The sequence below is a fragment of the Montipora capricornis genome, chromosome 2 (genome assembly GCF_036669925.1).
Source record: "Montipora capricornis isolate CH-2021 chromosome 2, ASM3666992v2, whole genome shotgun sequence".
NCBI classification, from domain to species: domain Eukaryota; kingdom Metazoa; phylum Cnidaria; class Anthozoa; order Scleractinia; family Acroporidae; genus Montipora; species Montipora capricornis.
Genome location: NC_090884.1, coordinates 19,677,663 through 19,696,240, shown reverse-complemented (window position 1 = coordinate 19,696,240; position 18,578 = coordinate 19,677,663). Strand labels below are relative to the sequence as shown.

Genomic DNA, 18,578 nt, shown 5'->3' with positions numbered 1-18,578 from the left:
AGAGCACGGAGGGGTATCTTCTTGCTGCTCAGCAGCAGCCTTTGCAAACAAGACCCCAATATTATTGAGAAGGATGTACAATCGCATGACCAGTTTCATGGGAACCTATTCCCTCCCTCCTCCCTTACAATGTTGATTGGAATTCAGGAAACATTCAGAAATGCTGCAGTTTGTTTGAACAGTGCATGGGGGAGGGGGCACTTGAGAGGCCAATAAGAGGTGAGGGAAATTATTATAAAATACAAGGTTAGCCTTAAATTTAAGAGATTTTTGTGCTTAAAGGTGTCCAGCATTGTAGATCCAAAGTGTAGAGTGCGTGGAGTTAGTTGAGCATATGGAGAGTAGTTGAAGTGGTTTGGAGCAGAGGGAGTATGGGAAGAGGCAAGATTGGATGGGGTTGAGGGAAAAGGAAACCATGAAGATGCATCAGGTGTCGACGAAGATTGCCCTGTTGGTGGTTGGTTGTTGGGGTGTGGGGTCTGGTTGGTTGGAGGAGTTTTTAAAGATCTTGGGGTTACAGATGTGTTGGGAGGAATGCAGGTCCCTGCAGTCACTGGGACCACCCTAATTATCTCGAAGATGCTTTAGTCTCCAAGCCCCAGGTCTGGGGCCAAAGTAAAGTCTTTACGCCTGCAAAGTTTGAATACTGTACCACCTCCTCACAGGTTGTTCCATTCACAGAAAGTCAAGAATTATTACAATTATTATAATTGTTATTATTGTTGATGTTATCATTATAATCAACATCATCATCATCATTGTCATCATCATGATTACAGGTATTGTTGTTACTCGATTGAAACTGTTACATTACAATGATCAGGAGTACATTTAAAAGTTAATTACCTATGTCAGTCATGACTTCCTGATAAAGAGCCCCAGAAATGTGTACACTCTGCACAGCTTGCTTAAATCAAAAAATAAAAAATAAACAATTTGACCTTACCGGTTAACCACCACAACTGAGACTTAAAGTGTGCAGTTAAGCAAGAGATGTAGATGGGAAAAAATTAATAGTGAATTCGCAGTTTTAAGGGATTGTGGATACTTAAAGGAGTACTGTTGGCGACATTTTTCTGTTTTTAGGCCAAAATAATAATAACAATAATAATAATAATAATTTTATTTCAGTCTCAAGGTCATTTTGATAGCCAAGAACGAGTGCTCTAATAATTGGGGAGACTACAAATCAACTGAAATCAGAACAAATCAAATTAAAAGTTGGTTTTTGAGGAAAAGGGGAAACCGGAGTACCTGGGAAAAAACCTCTCGGAGCAGAGAAGAGAACCAACAAACTCAACCCACATATGGCGTTGAATCCCGGAATTGCTCCTGGGCCACACTGGTGGAAGGCGAGTGCTCTCACCACTGCGCCAGCCATGCTCCCTGCTGTTCCCTGCAGCCCTGCTACTCAATCTATTAACTTAACTCATAAGGGATAACAATGCTGACAACCAAAAGGAACATTCTTCAGTGTGATTTTCTAACTGCCATGAATGCCCAAATTGGAAAAAGTTGGCCAGTTTTGATCCTTGGCTTATTAAACGAAAATGCCTTCCATGAACCTAAATGGTTCTGCATAACATAATAACATTATTAACATGTGGTTCTTCATTGCTTCACAGACTGATATTAAGTCTTTGCATGAAGGCTAAAAATAATGTACTGCCTCTTTAAAGTGCTACTATGATCAAATTTTTATCCCTTGAGTTTTTTGGTTTATCACATAGAGTACCATGAAGCATTAAAAACGCTGTTTACCATTTGGAAATATCTGCATTGGTTCCGGAGATATTTAAGTCTGAAAAATGTGTGAAATATGCAAATGAGAAGGGTGATGACGTCATTCACCCAACCCAATAGAACATCAAGAATATAAACAGAGCTATCTCAGTCAATTTGCAACAGAGACCATTGAAACTTGGTGAGCTAATAGTTCTGAAGGCAACACACCTACGACTGTTAAGAAATTGGTTGCCATGGCAACTCACTCATTTCTAGTCCCCTCCAACCTGATTTCAATATTTTGGTGATCTCAGGCTAGAAATACATTTACCAAGGCCACAAACTCGACCTAACATCTTTATATGCTGGCAGGATCATGCAGATGAGGCACCATTTGCAAAATAAAAACAGAACGCCAAAGGTGGCCTGCAAAGCCTTTAATATCAGGGAGGTCTGGAACCCAGTATGTTGCCATGGTAACAAAAATGGTATGCTCATATTGTGGAACACATCTACTAGAATATTACTGCAAAGAACCAAGTAATTCTGATACAAATTGGCTGAGATATCTTTCTCCATCATACTTGATCAAAATTTGGTTGGGTTTATGACATCATCACTTGGCTAATTTGCATATAAAAAAAACTTGAATATCTCCAGAACAAAAAGAGACATTTGCAAATAAACAGCATTCTTCTTCTTGTACAGACTACATGTTTATGTGCCAAAATGGCTTAGATAAGGAAGATGCAAATTTCGTCATAGTAGCACTTTAAGTGTATTATATTGTCATTAAAGAAGGCAAAGATGCAACTCTGCATGCTATGCTCTGCCTCTGGCCTGTGGTAACCAGTGTCAAATTTATCTTTAATAATTGTGTATATTGTCATAATATTTTAACAAAACACAATTAATTCAAAATCTAGATCCATCTTTTTTGCAATACAGTACTTCCACAACATTAACTTCATTCAAGCAAGAGAAATGGATGTCATTTCGATTCTTACGCTGTACTAAATAAATATAATATGCTGAGCTTTGACTAGCACATCAAATTCTCTCTTGTGGAGAGCTGCACACAGGACCCTCCGGATTAATGAGATCATTGCCAAATCACCTAACTCCTTCTACAGCTGTCAACAAACTATAGTAATTGAAAGTAACTGACAAAAACTATTTTTTCGTTCTTCAGCATCGACTATTAGATACATTTTAAAGAGAAGATGTTGATTAACTAACCTGACAGTCTCTAAACAGATACTCAGGATCATAAGGAATGCCCTTATGCTGAAAAAACTGAGAGAAATAAAGTAATTTTGGTTACAAAACTTCACTCAACGGTTGCATGTACATGAACCTATTTCTCTTTGAGATTCAAGTTAATAATCTTGGATTATTGAAGTGCATTCAACAATTGCTTTCAATTGGAAGCAAACGAGAAGGGTAGGCAGAGAAACGTTGTTATAGGGCCGAAGTTTGTGGATAAAGCATGTACTTCTTGATCATGAGATGGTTTTAATAAGCGCTAAGTACGTACTACATATGACTCATGTGATGTTTATGATTGAAATTATCCAGTACTAGTACTCTGCCCTTGGCTACACTCTGAATCATAAGTACATGTTTTTAAAAAATGTGGCTGTGAAGAGTAGCTAGAAAGTGTTCCATTTAAGAAGGTAAGTTGTCGTCAAAATAACTATGCATCATTTCTAAGGAAACAATACAACGTAAATAGCCCCTTGAGAGGACACATGGTCACTAATAAAAAACCAAACCCAGAAAGATTGAAGAAAATAAAAGGGAATCGAGTAACACTGACATCGAGTCGGCCTTGTTGACCATACCATTTCCGTATTCACTTCAACTTCTTTTCACATCAAGTTAAAGCACAAATTTCTTTGTGAATTAAGTACTGTACAGTAAATAAATATAATTTTATACATGAGAAAGACTTGTGGCAGTGGCCAATAGTAAATTACAGCTTGCTTCAGAGCTCATCTTCCCATTAAAGGATGCTTTCATGATGAAAGGTCTCTGAAGTTAATCCCTGTTGGGCAGGGTTGGTATTTGTATTGGAAAAACATTGACATATACGATTCATAGACACTTCATAATCAATGATTACTCCTAGATTTATGTTTTCTAAGGTTATGAATGATCAGGATCCCATAAATGATGAGCATTTCGATTGAAAAAAGGGCATTACGATGTGAATGACACTTTGGTGCACAATAAAATAAATGTCAATAACAAAGGTCAATGGCAAAGCCTGGCGAAAAAGTTGGTGGCACTCAATCACTTCCAGGGATCGAAGGTTTCAAGGTTTTGTGTAGGCATGTGGTCACCGGCCATGGAGGAAACTGAAATTATCTGATAAATTAATACTTAAAGAAGTCCCTTGCCAAAAATCTGCAGCGGGTTGGTGTAAAATGACTTCACACAATCATGCGTTCGTCATTTGAGCATACGACATCTCAAAACCCAGATGCGCATGCATGTATGATGCAACTCAAGATGGCACCCTATGCACAGGATATCCAAGATTAGAAATTGCATTCTTCTACATGCATAGTGCTGCCCAACAGGGATTAACCCAAACAGGGATTAACTTCAGAGACCTTTCATCATGAAAGCACCCTTTAATGGGAAGATGAGCACTGAAGCAAGCTGTAATTTACTATTGGCCACTGCCACAAGTCTTTCTCATGTATAAAATTATATTTATTGCATAGCGCATGTTAACAGCACTTTTATTCTCACAACCTGCTATTCCAAAATCTCGCTATGACATGACTTGTACAGACACAAAACGATGTTCCAAGGGTGTCCGTTAAGCCCTCGCCAAACAAGAGCTAGAGTTGATGAGAGTTGACAAGAGTTGAAATGCTTGAGAGTGATCGAGAGTGGGCCAAACGAGAGCAAAAGTTGACCAGAGTTTGTTGAGAGTCTCACGTGTAAAAATGAGAGACCCTGGGAAAACCCTTTCTGATATAAATATGGCAACTAGCAAGCCGGTATACATGTATTCAGCTAGCCAGACTGCTAAAATGAAGTTTGTGTGCAAGTTTATGCATGTTTATTTCTAATGCTTATTTTTTTGGCTGTCATCTCCACATTGTGATAGTCTTTGGAGGAAACATCCAAGAGGCAAGGTCTTGTACTATAACTGTACATGTACATGTACATGTACATCAGCTGCCATTGCAAATGTATCTTTTGTAAAGCCTTTATGGCTGCCACAACAAATAAGGAAAAAATTGGATAAAGGAAAAGATATATAAAAAGGAACTTACCTCAATAACATTGGATAGAAGAACCATCTCTGGGTATGAGAACAAATCAATCATATGCTGCATTGTTCTTCTTGGACCCTTGACAAAAAAGCAACACAGTCTTGCTTGAATAGCATCAACAGTCAATTCAATGAAAATGGTCAAGGTAACAATAATAATAATAATAATAATAATAATAATAATAATAATAATAATAATAATAATAATAATAATAATAATAATAATAATAATAATAATAATACAAGTACTTAGACCTTAGATTGGGAATAAAAAACTTGTATCCAGGCTACAAAGTGAAGCTTATCACCATAGTATTTGACTATCTTGGTGCATACTACAAAGACCTAGACAAAGAACTGAATATGTTATTTGGGCCGAAAGTTGCAAGGTTGACAACTGAACGGTCCCAGAACTGGGTTATTTCTCAGAACTCTGAGATTGTTAAGAGATTTTTGTGCATGTAATTATGCAAATGCACAAATATAGCAACATAATAGTTGAAAGAGCAGATTTTAGCTTTATCATGCTGAGATTTTTAAATATGGGTATAATGTTTTTTTATTTTATTTTTTATTTTATTAATATTGTTATTTATTTATTTTTAGAATATTTACCTTATTCAATAGTGCATTTAACGATACTTTTTATTATCTTAGATTTATACTAACATATGCAACATGCACATATATATCTTTATATTCTAGTCCACATTGCCTGGGCTGTGCCCGCAATGATGTTGATATATACCTTGAATGATTTTACCAATAAAGTTTACCATAATAATAATAATTATAATAATAATAATAATAATAATAATAATGGTTATTGAATACACATATTGGCACCTAAAAGATGAATTAAAATGTGGTATATAAATAATTGAAAAATATAAAAATATTATAAAATTTACATGCTTTTTGCTTCTTCCAGTAGAACCTATTTATAACCCTCTCTGTTTAGAACATCCTTATTCCGTGGGCTAGTTGTTGTAATCATTACCGTAACAATACTTCTTTAACCATTAATTTTTAGCCCAGTTCCCAGTTTTATGCCTGCTGCAATAAATGTTGTTCAATTTACTGTATCTGTGTTTTTTTAATTTTGATGTGAAATAAATTTGGCTTCCTTTTTCCCTTTTTGAATAATAATTAGGAAGATGCAAACTTTCATGAAGCGTACAAGTTATTAGCATTCTGTACCCAAATAATAATCATCATCATTATCATAATTTAATATATCACCGCATTAAAAGAACTATTGAATCTCATTAGCTTATCCAGCTGAGCAGTGCTCTAAGTAAATGGGCAGAATGGAAATCACGTTGTGTTCTTTTGCCCCCAAGGGGTGAGGTGAAAGGGTGATTTCACCCCCTTGGGAGTCCCCTATAGGAAGGCATCAGTAGACTAATGGTAACCATCTTTTATTGAAATCCCTTTAGGTTCAGATTTTATGAGATTCCTGCAAATTCCTTGATTATTTCATTGCCTGAAAGTGTATTATAATTTAAATAAATCAGCAGGTGAAGCTCTTTAGTTCACACTCACATTGATAAAATTGCTTGGGTTTATCTTTGTTATTGCCAAATGTGTTCCTTCATAAATACTGAACACTTCTTCATTTGGAACAGGTTGTAATCCCCTGCAAATGAACATTTAAAAATAAATTGTCACAATTTTGTTTGAGTAACAATCATTACCGACAGTGTACATGTACTTCTAATGTAAGTCCGGCAACATATTTTGCATATTTGCTTAAGTAAAATTTTCATCAGTGGATAACTCAAATGCACTTAATCGCAAGCTTTGTGGACAAAGAACACACTGTTAGCACTTGAGAAGCTCTAGGATTGATACACCAGTGAGTTTCCCTACACCTTTGCATTACCTTTATCGTGCACAATTAAGGAGGAGGAGGTAAATGTATCTTCAGATGTCAATACAGTCACAAACAATAAAAAAGAGAAGAAAAACAGTGCCTATGCTACTGCAGTATAGGCAGGCGAAAAATGCTAAGCTGTTACATGAAAGCCCAATGATAAATGACGTGGTGGTGGTTATGATGAAGATGGCGACAATGATCATGGGAATTTTTTCATCTTGCTTTTGGTTTAGTTTGCTCAATTGAGACTACATTCAGGCAATAGTTAATGTACTTGACTGACCTATAGACTGAACCCAACATGATGTTGTGGAAAGCATCAACTTTGAGCAAGAGACCCTATAAAAGCAAGCCAGCCAAACAGATACAAAGTAGAAATCAAAGCCTGAAGATACAGTGTAGTTTGACATGATAATATAATAATTATATTACATGCATCATGCATCATTATATTTTAGCTTAAAATGCCCTTTAGCACCTGATGAACACTACTGGCTAAGAGTCAAAAATCTTTGTAAGCAGAAATAGCATTTTAAAAGTATTTATGCCGTGCAGCATTTTTTTTTTTTTATTCTTTCAGTTTCAAAATATTAATAAGTTACGTCTAGTGGTTGTTGTTAACTCTTCAGAAGTCCTTCTTTCAGAAAAAAAAGTTGATTTGAACTGTTGGCTTAATTCACCCCTGTAACACCATACTGTAACAAATGAAGCTGACCATAATTTATTGCATACACATATGTACTGTACTGTACGTCCAAAATCTGACAGATGGAGAGTTATGCAGGTTTTCTGTGGTTGACGGAAATTAAGTACTGGTAAACTTGTTCAATCCTGAGAGTGCGACTTAAAGATTTTACTTTGTCTAACATCAAACCATGGCATGGTACCTTGCATGTATCAAAATGCAGTCCTCTTATAGCAAAGTCAGGATCATATTTCATATCCCCAATTCCTCTGGGATACTAAATGAGACAATAAATATGATTTGATAAAAAAGGAATGGTCAAACATTCCAAAAAAACATGAAGAAAATCAAACAAATTGTAACATTATTAGCATGCACACCACATAGTTACATGTACATGTATGTTGCTCATTGGCTGAATTAAAACTACATACATGTACATCACCCAACGCGTTACAAGAGAGACCCTGGCAACGAGGTTGGTGGTTCCAATGGGAGTTGAACGCATGACCTCTGCGATACCAGTGCAACAGCTATAACTAAAGCTGTAGCAGGTCAATTTGTGAGTCCGGTGAAGGTAAAGTCTCTGTTACGAGCCTAGAAAGGCCCATCAGGCTGGCGCTTATCTCCAGTTTCTAAGTCCGGTGAAGTTAAATGAAATGAATGTATATTATTTTGGAAGTTTGGGTTATAGACTATCCATGCAACCTTTTTGTACAGCTGTACCTAGGCTCTTTACTAAAAAGCTTCCTTAGCAACTATTGTCTTTCTGTAGTTACATGTATCAAAGCTTAATTAGCTCTGAAAAATGCGTGGTTACCCCCAATTTCCTTTTTGGATACAAAGAGCACTTGCTAAGTTTGGCTTTCTCCACATGGTTTTAAGCCGCACAAAAATAAATTATCCCTGCATTAGAAAGCACTACCGATAGGAAACTCGAGTATCTGGAGATGCACAGAACGTACATGCACAATAACAATAGTAGGCACTGTACTTAAGTAATGCAATTCTGTTACGATGGCAACAATTTAAACCTAGCAGACACTGTATAAAAATTGTCTGATAATTGTATTAGACAAAATATCAAAATGTTGCCCTACTGACAAGATAGAGTTGTAATCTTTTCCTTGTACTTGTGGAAAATCCTTTGAAATCTCCTTAAGTAAATGTCTACTACTGTACTTTCCAAGGATGTAAAGTGTTCAATTTTCTCCAACCTCATTCCCTGAGGGTCTCTTTTTGGTTTCAAGAGAGACCCTGGCAACAAGCTTGTTTTTTCCCCTGGTTTAATTATTAGTTGGTTTTTTTTTTTAAACCAGTCCAAACTTTTTGAACCACTTCAAATTTTTTTAACTGGTTTATTTTTATCAACTGTCTAAAAAAGCGATTTTCCCTTTTAGAGGGTTTCAAAAAAAACTTCTCCTACTTCTCCTACCCCTCCCTGATCTTCCCCATTGCCTCTATCCTATTCCACCCTTCCTTCACAGATCCAAGGCTGTTGCCTAACAGGAGCCCGGTAGCCTGGGGCTCCCAAAGAATAGCTCTGGGCGCCTTAATTTTTCACAGCAACACCTTTCACTTCATATGTTGGGCTCCTAAGTTCTCAGCATTTAGCTCTGAAGGTCCCTTTAAAATTTTCTTAGGCAGCAGCCTTGCAGATCTATCCCTCCTTACCTGTTAGGTAGCCCTCCTTGAATACCCCTTATACCCACTCCCTCTACAACACTTCTCACTGACATTTCGCACTTCTCAAGACTTTTCTTTTTACTCGCCTGAACTTGAAGTCCCTATTTTATTATTCATCCCAGGCCACTCTCGGTCCAAACTTTGATTTATTCACATTTGGACACCAAAGCCCCATGTGCTAATTATAAGTCTAGCAGTGATAAAATGGCGGAGTCACGTCAATGCAATAGCGTAAATGAAATCAATTTCTATAGAAAAATAGAGGAATTGAAAAGACTCACAAATAAATTGTCATTCAGAAGATGAATTTTACAACAAGGCCAAACATTAATAACTATTTTCTTGAAAGAAAAAAAATAATAGAGAAGCAACTCTGCCTTTCAGGAAACGAGGAGCGATCTGAGCCAAAACAATTACAGTATTAACAAAATGGGAACATCCCATACAATAACTCCAAAGAAATGGGCTTACAGCTATGGCAAACTCTTCACAGGAAACAACAATAAAGTAATTCCAAAATGGGAACTGTTTCAAATTTTGTCCCAAGTACACACAGTCGAATTTATCACAGAGAACACAAGTAAGAAAAAGTGGCTTCAAGAAATTACAGTATGCAGAAATCAGCCAGAAAGTTATAAACTAAAGGACAGTGTCATCTAATGAGAAGAAATTTTTCCCCGGGCTATGACTACACAGAAAAGCTGATCTCAGTTTTTGGTCATTGGAATCAATGTGAAATGAAAATAGGGGGTAACCTAGCCTGCAAACGCAGACATATTTGCAGGCTAGGGGTAACCATGCATTTTTCGGAGAGGGTTTGTTTTGGAAAAAGTGGACACTTAGAACTTGTTGGCTAAATGCTCAAACAAAGAAAAGTAAGTTTTTTCACATTTTTATCAGTATTTCGTAAACTCTGCCCTGTTTAAATACAAGGGGTATAGCTGTAGCGAACTAATCTCAATCAGTAGAATCGACTAAGTTTAACTTCTTTTTTCTTCTCTCATATTCACTCCAATACAACAGGCATGTAAAGAGCTACTCTTAGACTAACAACTAAAAAAGAAACTCTTATTCTTTAATCTTATACTAGATCCTCAGCAATATACATACATGTACAATTGGCCGTTGCTAGGCACTGATGGCCTGATAAATTAGGGTTATTAAAGGCAAGGTCACGTCCATCATGGGAAAACAAGTTGACATGTCTTAGAGCTAATAGGAAATAATTATGTCAACATATCTATCCGCAACGTCGGTTTCTCCGATCACATTCATTATATATGGAAACAAAATCAACAATAATAATAGTAGCTTTACAAAACACAATCACAATCTTAATTTCCAGTTTCCAACAAGTACAAACGTTTACTTGCAGCAAAACAACAGGAATGTCAAAGGATGATTCGATAAACGTGTTTTTAATCACAAAAACATGAAGACAGAGACAGTTTGAGCCTGACAGCTCTCCTCTGTAGTTTCTAAAAAGCGCCCTTTATCAATTTTTCACGGCCCCAAAAATTAATCCCGACTTCAATGGGCCTCAACCTTTTACTTTATATAAGGGTAATTCCACAATATTTTGCATGCCACGGAGGGGACATCTCAGAAAACAATACCATAAATAGCTCCTTTTGCCAAATTTAGTTTAGTTCACTGTGGACTTGTAATGATTAAATAACTGATGACTCTTCTTTATCAAATCCTTTCAAAATTATTTCTGTCACATCTGGCAAGATTTAGTCCTTTATTCAATCTGTCACGGATGGGACCAGAAAACCAACGAAAATTGAAATTTAAAAACTAGGCTAAAAATCCTGTGAATGTAAACCTGCAGCAACAACACTTAAGTGCACATTTGATTTTTATGTTAATCAACAATTAAACTGCATTGATGGAAAAGACATTCTTGCTCTCTGATACAGCACAGATAATAATGAATGATCACGGTTATTGTCACAGAGGGGACTGTCACGGAGGGTACCTCTTGTCTAATAGATAGCGGTCATTAGTAGCCACCCTGCAATCTTCTCTGTAGCAAAGTGTTTAAGTGAAATAATGATACTAGACTTGTCTAGTGTTATAACCAAAACCTTCTTGAGGTGTATTATATATACATGTATCTGTAAAAATGTTGCACACTCTTTTAATAATGCATTCCTTCTCAAACAGGGTCACTTTCTGATTATTTTTGTTTTATTTTATTTGGAAATATTAGGTTCTGACAAGCTAGGCAATTGAAAAAGACAACACTGTACTGTAAAAGGCTCATTAAGACCTTGTCCTAACAAAAACAAGACACTTTCCAATCTACAACTTCCATGAAGTCTTATAAAGTCTTGTATAATCTGAAAATACAAACAGCTCAGATACATCAATAATTTAAGTGTCTCTCTCTCAACAATGACTGAACACAGAATTGAGGTGATAATTTTTTTTCCTGAAAGTATTGACCTCATTTATGCATGTACAGATGTAACTACCAGTACAATCATGTAAGATGATTTTGAATGTAAGTTGTTCATTGAATGAAAGTGCCGTACATAAAAAAAAGGCAAGAACAACTTCTGAACATAACTTGCAATGCAGTCAATTGTATATGATGTACACTGTTCTATGAAAGCAAATGTCCGTGTACATTTTACAATGCTAGTAGAATAATTATAAACTTATGGACCTATGCAGATCTTCCATGTTGTTTACAAACATGACTTGTATGAATGGTGTAGTTTTACTAGCAATGGCTAATGTGATAAAATTTTGTACAAGATTACTTCCAGCATATTTTTCAGACAGTTTCATGTTACCACTCGTCCAAGTTTCTTTATTAGCATGCACTGCTTAAAGTTTGTGCTGCTTTCTAATGAAAAGGTGCACTTTCTCAACCTCACGCTGAGTTGAAATAGTAAAAGGGTGATCGCCCACAAGTAAGACAGGACCATAAAAAATGCAACTACAGTGTACCCTGTCCACATCATCAGTTCTTGGCCAGTCATAGGTGGTGGAGCCTTTGCTGTGCAAGAATTTAACTTCAACAATGCTGTCTGCTACAGAAATCACTCTTCCAAAATAGAAGGTGGTTACATAGTAAACTGCATAATAGCTCCCTACCTGAACTCCATGATACTTACAAATGCATACTTCATGGTCAAATGCAGATGATGGTATGACCTGCCATGGGGTGGCCGGAGTTCTGCAAACTTGGATTTGCCAATCTGAACATTGCTTTCTTCCTTGAAAAGCTCATGCACTTCTCCAATTTTAAACAACAGCAACCTCTTTTGCCTGTGTTCCCTTTTACCATCAACTAGTTTGACAGACACAATCTTTCTTCCCTGGAAGCATTCTCCTCTCTTAAATAGAAATTCTGCACCTGTTGTATCTCATCATCAGTGAGAGCATCACATCTTTTCTTTCTGTCCTTGCTGTACTCTTTTCTTCGCTTAAAGTTGTTGTCACACAAATCCACGACTGCCTTCCGTTTTCTCGGGGAAAGATCTTGAACAATCGTTGCTAACACTTGCACTTTTCTTTCAGGGCATTTTAGCAGGTGCTTCTTTGCTCTACTGAGTGCTTTTCCAAACATCTGAGGGCTTACTTGACTACAAGTTTTGCCTGTTTTCTTGATCAAGTCTGCTATTTTTTTTCCTTCGCCTTCTTTTCTTCTCTCTTTCCTTGGCTCTCAAAACTTCAGGCTGATTGGCTTTCTTGTTCAAATAATCCTTTTTCTTTCTTTCTCTGTCCTTCTTTTTAACCACCTCATACTTTTCTTCATTTTCCCTCAGTCTTTCCCTGTACAGTATTTCTTTGTCCTCTCTTTGCTTGAACTCATTTTGAACTGCTCAACAACTGCTCTTTATTACGAATAATTCATGAGAACTTAATAAATCCAATATTTCCACAGATTAACTGCACATTTTGGCTAAGTTAAGTATTATTGTTCTTTATGTGAGGAGATTATGGATGATTAAAACAGTTTATCTTCAATAGCAGTAATTTCTCTTTTAAAAGAATAATTCTTCCTCCAAGAAATATATGTCCGTTCTGGACAGTAAAGTCCCTTCCGTGTCAAAAAAGTCCCCTCTGTGACAAAAAGATCCCCTCCGTGACAATTTTTTGTTCACAAAAAATGTCCCCTCTGTGACAGAACAGTCCCCTCTGTGACACAAAGTCCCCTCTGTGACAAAAAGATCCCCTCCGTGACATTGAAAGTTTTCACACCTATCCTAAGAAAAGAGAAATAGAAGAACTCCTCCACACCTTGTAAGTTTGTCAGCCCATACTTCAACTGTTAACAGAATTTTGTACAATTAATTACCAATTGCTTTGAAGAGATAATAATTTTTATCCCTATTTTTGTCACAGAGGGGACAATTCAATTTTGGACATAGGCTTTGATCTCTTTCTTCAGACAAAATCAGGGAGAAATCATTAACTTAAACAGTCTAAGTAAATAAGTAAATGTCCTGACAGTTTTTACTAGATTTCCTCTCAAGATAGATTTCCCATGGTCATTTGTGCATGTCCCCTCTGTGACACTAGCCAAACAGGCTGAATTGATTAATTAATGATAATTTATGCCATGAAATCATTCCGCTGACAACCAAAAAGTACAATTTCATAACAATCTATCTTATAATGAGTCTAGATATACAGTTATACTGTCCTTTAAGTGACTGCTAATTTTTCCAAGTGTATGTCTCAATTACCGTGGAATTACCCATAATACAAAATAGGGGTCACCACACAATTTTAAAAGTTCTTAAAAACACATTCTATAGTGTACATAAAAATTAATGTCTCAATGCTTTTTACAACTAAAATAAAGAGCTCTCACGATACATTTTCAAAGCCCATTTAAACTATCAACAGAGTTGCTCAGTGTAATTATAACAGGCAGTAGCTGATTCCATGCCTTTGGAGCAATTGCTGCAAAAGATATATCTCCATAATGTAACAGTAGAAGTCTTGGGAATAACTAGGAGATTGGAATCACTAGAACAAAGAGAGCGACAGGGAGTGTAATGATGTAACAGCTCATTAGTAAGATACTGGGCCAAGGCCATTAAGAGATTTATTGGTAATCAACAGTACAAATGTAACTTTAAAATTAGATGTATTGCCTTTAACAGGAAGCCAGTACAGCCTTTGTAAAACAGGAGTAATGTGATCAGTCTTCCTCATGCACACAGTTAGTCTCGCCGCAATCGCGTATCTCTGAAGTTTCTCAATTTTGCGTGAGGGAATTCCATAGGGCAATAGTTTAAACTATTACTGTCAATAATTCAATTTCGATAAAATGAAAGCATGGCCAATGCTTTCAGCATCCGCTTGCAAAAGATGTTATTTTTTCTGATTCTGCCAATAAAGTGAAGTGCAACAGATGTTGTTAACATGGGGAACAAAGGTGAGATGTGAATCAAGAGTAACACCTGAAGCAAGGTCTGTGACAACCCTGGTAGGCAGAACGTAGTTATCACCAACTTTAATCAAAGAAATCGGTTCAGCAGGTGAAAAACGCGACGAGAAGTGGATTTTCTCAGTCTTTGATGGATTACATTTAAGCATATTGCATATATTAAGTTCCAACTCATGATGTCATCTAGACACAAACTGAGATTTTCTAGAGCAACAGCATCAGCATACACCGTTGTGTTGAAGCCAGTGTGAGGATGACATCCTCCAGAGGTGCAATGTACATGTACAATGAAAATAACAGCAGTCCAAGGACCGACCATTGTGGAGCACCACAAGACGAATATCTTGGTCGATAAAAAATGTTATCGAGAGAAGGAATTGAGGACGATCTTTAAGGTATAAGTCCATCCAACAAAGAACCATTTTGGAAAAGTCATGTAGCGATATCTAAGTAGCAAAATTATCGACTTTTCACATGCCTAAGGCTGGGAGGTGATCAATCTTTGTCAGTGGGAGAAATTTGGAGGCTTACAAACAAGCCATTTTGCAAAACAAGTAATTTCCTTTCAAGAGAAATTTAATTTTATTGATATCGTAACAGTACAAAATAATACCATTTTTCATGTTATTGTAATATGTAGTTACTTTCCAGTAGTTATACACTGCTCTTGTTAATTGAAAATCTGAGAAACAATTTACAATGGATTGTATGATTGAATCTTGTAAATTAAACAAGTTATAATTATTGGCAAATGAATCATTAAAGAATATCACTGTTTTTCCATTACAAAAAGTATTCCTACTATAAATTATGAAAGACAGATTAGGGTTTAGCCCTGAGGAACATCTAACGTTCAAAACATCAGATTTCAAAATAATGTCTTTACAGTGGTCAATTTACCATATCAACTCACTTGATATAAAACCCTTTTCCTTATTTCACTTTCACACCAACACAGCACAACAGCTTCTCTACAATCTAACCCCTTTATCCTACACGTGAAAGAATGCTTTACTTCCAATAACAATGAACCAATATTCTTAACCCAAAATTAATGACCAAGACAATGGTTGTTTTAGACTAAACACTTCAAATAAGTGATACTCCAATCAATACAATGCGTGCCAATCCCTTACATGGAATGCAGTGTCTGACACTTGCAGACTGTAGACTGCAGACTAATCCTACATGTAACTCACTGTTACCTAATGAAAGTTACACTGTAAACATTTTAAAATGGGTGCTTAGAAAATACATTGTATTGTTTATCAAGGCAATTATTTTGCAGACATGCAGTCTTCAGTATGTGGTCTGCAGTTGTCATACACCTCCTGGGTCGAATGCTAACTGTTTCAAATAAGACAGTGCATAACCTTAATCACTAAACGGAAAGCTGAACCCTACTTCCTAAAATGCGGGCAGTGTCCCTGTCACCTTACATGAAAGCTAAGTAAACCAATCAAAATAAGTGCTTAATCCAAACCAATATGCTGAGGGTTTGACCCTAATCACTAACAATTAAATTTTGTTGGCCTTTGATAGCACCAGAGACAACAATCCACCATAATAACCTTAAAATGATCTCTCTAGTTTATTTTATACTCCATATAAAAGAATTCTACTTACCGTTACATGTAATTACAGAAAGATGTCCAACTACATGTACGTTGAAATGGATGGTGTTATAAAAGAAATTACATGTACATGTTAACTAGTTAAAAAAAAAAGGACTGGTTAAAAAATTGGAGTGGTTCAAAAAAATTGAACTAGTTTTAAAACAATAAACCAGGGGAAAAAATTGAACTACAACATAACCACACAAGCATAGCATCAAATTGTTTGAGATTACCTCCTTTAAACTTACATTATTTTAAATTTGTGATTTAAGGTTTCTCATAATTCGTAATGATCATAACCCAGTACTTTGTAGGATTTCTGGAAATGCTAAATTTATTATGTTCACGTAAATTAAGCGTTGTTAGACCATTAATAATTATTATTACTTACCCCATAAGTAGCAATCAGCTCCTTAACAGCCAATTCATAAATTAAAAAATGCAGTGCATTAGAATAAGATGCCAAGGTGTAATCGTAATCAAAGCCATACACATCAATGTGACGCATACCAAGCTCATTGTTGGCAAAGATTGCTCGTTCATCTACCAAGGTATGGCTTTTTGACCCTGGACAGAAAAGAAGAAAAATGCAATTGACACACATTAATTCACACCTCTTTACAACCTTTTGCTTCATTGAATCAGTATAATTATGTGTTGTAGGTCATTTTATTCCTTAGGTTAATTGCAACCAAACTAGGTCATTTTTTTTTCAACCTAGGTCATTTTATTTTAAACTAGGTTGAAATTGATAGTAGGAAACATCAACAAAAACCCACCAAATGAATTATTAGTAAGTATGTGTAATACATTGGTTAGTACATCGGTCCTAGAAGAAAGGGGATGAACTTAGTGCAGCTTAGATTTTCATGAGTATTTTATAAAACCCCAATGGTTGTTACATGTAAGTCTAGGCACTGATTTTAAATGGTTAGCATTGAGATTGGGGTTAGGCATACAGTGCATGATAACCGATTCTACGTTTCTTTCTCAGAGCTTTTTAGGACATTGTTCATTGATAAATGTCCTTAGGATGGCAGAGGGCAAACAATATTGAATTATCGTCCAAGCAATAAAAGAACTGAAACATACATGAAGTCTTGTTGATTTTTAATTTGCTTAGTTATTTCCTCTATCTTTTGCTTACTTTGAATTTGTAATAATCAAAGGCAAGTAAAAACAAAACTTTGAAAAGTCAGGAAAAAGGGTTTCATAATCTATTGATTAGAAGCCATTTTGTAGACTCTTTGTAAGTGTTATTTCCTTTGAATTATGAAATAAAATATTTGTTTCTTTTTTTCAATTTTGCTGAGTCTGCTTGTAGCAAATTCCTGGTCTGATCTGCACTGCGGCTTGGGCTGGAACTGAAGGCCAACTGGACAGGATCAGTGCTGGCGTAAGAGAGATCTGAGACTTCTCTGTCTGCGATTGAATATTTTCAAGAAAGACGAACTTTTAAATAAGATTTGACTACAGTGTACCTGAAAAAAATCACTAAGCATTTCATTCACTTACACTGTAGCACTTTATTTTTCCAGACTTTATCTTCATTTTCCAGACTTTTTCCAAGTCTGGCAAACTGGTTTGCAAATTTCCAGACCTTTTCAAGAATTCAAGACTCTGGACGAAGCCTTTTCCAATGAGAAATTTTACATCCCTCTCACACAACCTACACTGTATGGTACATGTATCCTCTACCATGACTAAAGTCAAATACACTGTATATCGTTTAAGAACAGACACATTGACAAAATGACTTACAAGTGGTTAAATCAACCTTGGCCAAAATCCATCTAGAATATCCCGGAATTCTACACGCTGACCAAAATACACAAAGCTGTACTAGTCAGCAGAGACCTATTGTATCCAGTAGCAATGGCCCAACAGAAAGTTCTCATATCCAGTTTTGTTGACTCGCTTTTACATGTACAACTGATCACTAAGAAACAGGAGTCCTACACCACACACATTATAAAATTCATCAAATACACAAAATTTATTCCAAACAACGCAATCCTTGCTACACTTGATGTCTGCTCACTCTACACAAAGATCCCTCAAGAAGAAGTGACCCAAATCATTTGCCATCACTACGAAGAACATTATCAGCCATACCCTCCTTAATCTCCACACTTGTTCTAAGGGAACTTATGATGCTGATCCTTAAAGAAAAATTACATGTAATTCTTTTCAATTCAATAGCAAACATTATCTGCAGACTCACGGCATAGCAGTGGGGACTAAAATGGCAGTAGCTTTCACAGTTATTTTTATGGTTC

At 36.1% G+C, this 18,578-nt stretch overlaps 1 protein-coding gene across 5 annotated transcripts in view; it reads right to left on the bottom strand.

The window, feature by feature from the left end:
- Nucleotides 1–18,578, bottom strand: part of LOC138039028 (5'-nucleotidase domain-containing protein 2-like) — a 41,874-nt gene that overhangs the window by 14,163 nt on the left and 9,133 nt on the right. For 2 of the 5 annotated variants that reach the window (XM_068885183.1, XM_068885182.1), the window contains 8 exons: nt 16,810–16,866; nt 16,691–16,711; nt 7,784–7,858; nt 7,180–7,235; nt 6,563–6,656; nt 5,019–5,096; nt 2,965–3,021; nt 847–907 (listed from right to left, as the gene is read on the bottom strand). In XM_068885183.1, the coding sequence (XP_068741284.1) occupies nt 847–907; nt 2,965–3,021; nt 5,019–5,096; nt 6,563–6,656; nt 7,180–7,235; nt 7,784–7,858; nt 16,691–16,711; nt 16,810–16,842 (475 nt within the window). In that variant the 5' untranslated portion in view covers nt 16,843–16,866. Of the gene's footprint in view, nt 1–846; nt 908–2,964; nt 3,022–5,018; nt 5,097–6,562; nt 6,657–7,179; nt 7,236–7,783; nt 7,859–16,690; nt 16,867–18,578 lie in introns of all 5 variants that reach the window. The other 3 variants (XM_068885178.1, XM_068885180.1, XM_068885181.1) reach the window with 2 other exon arrangements.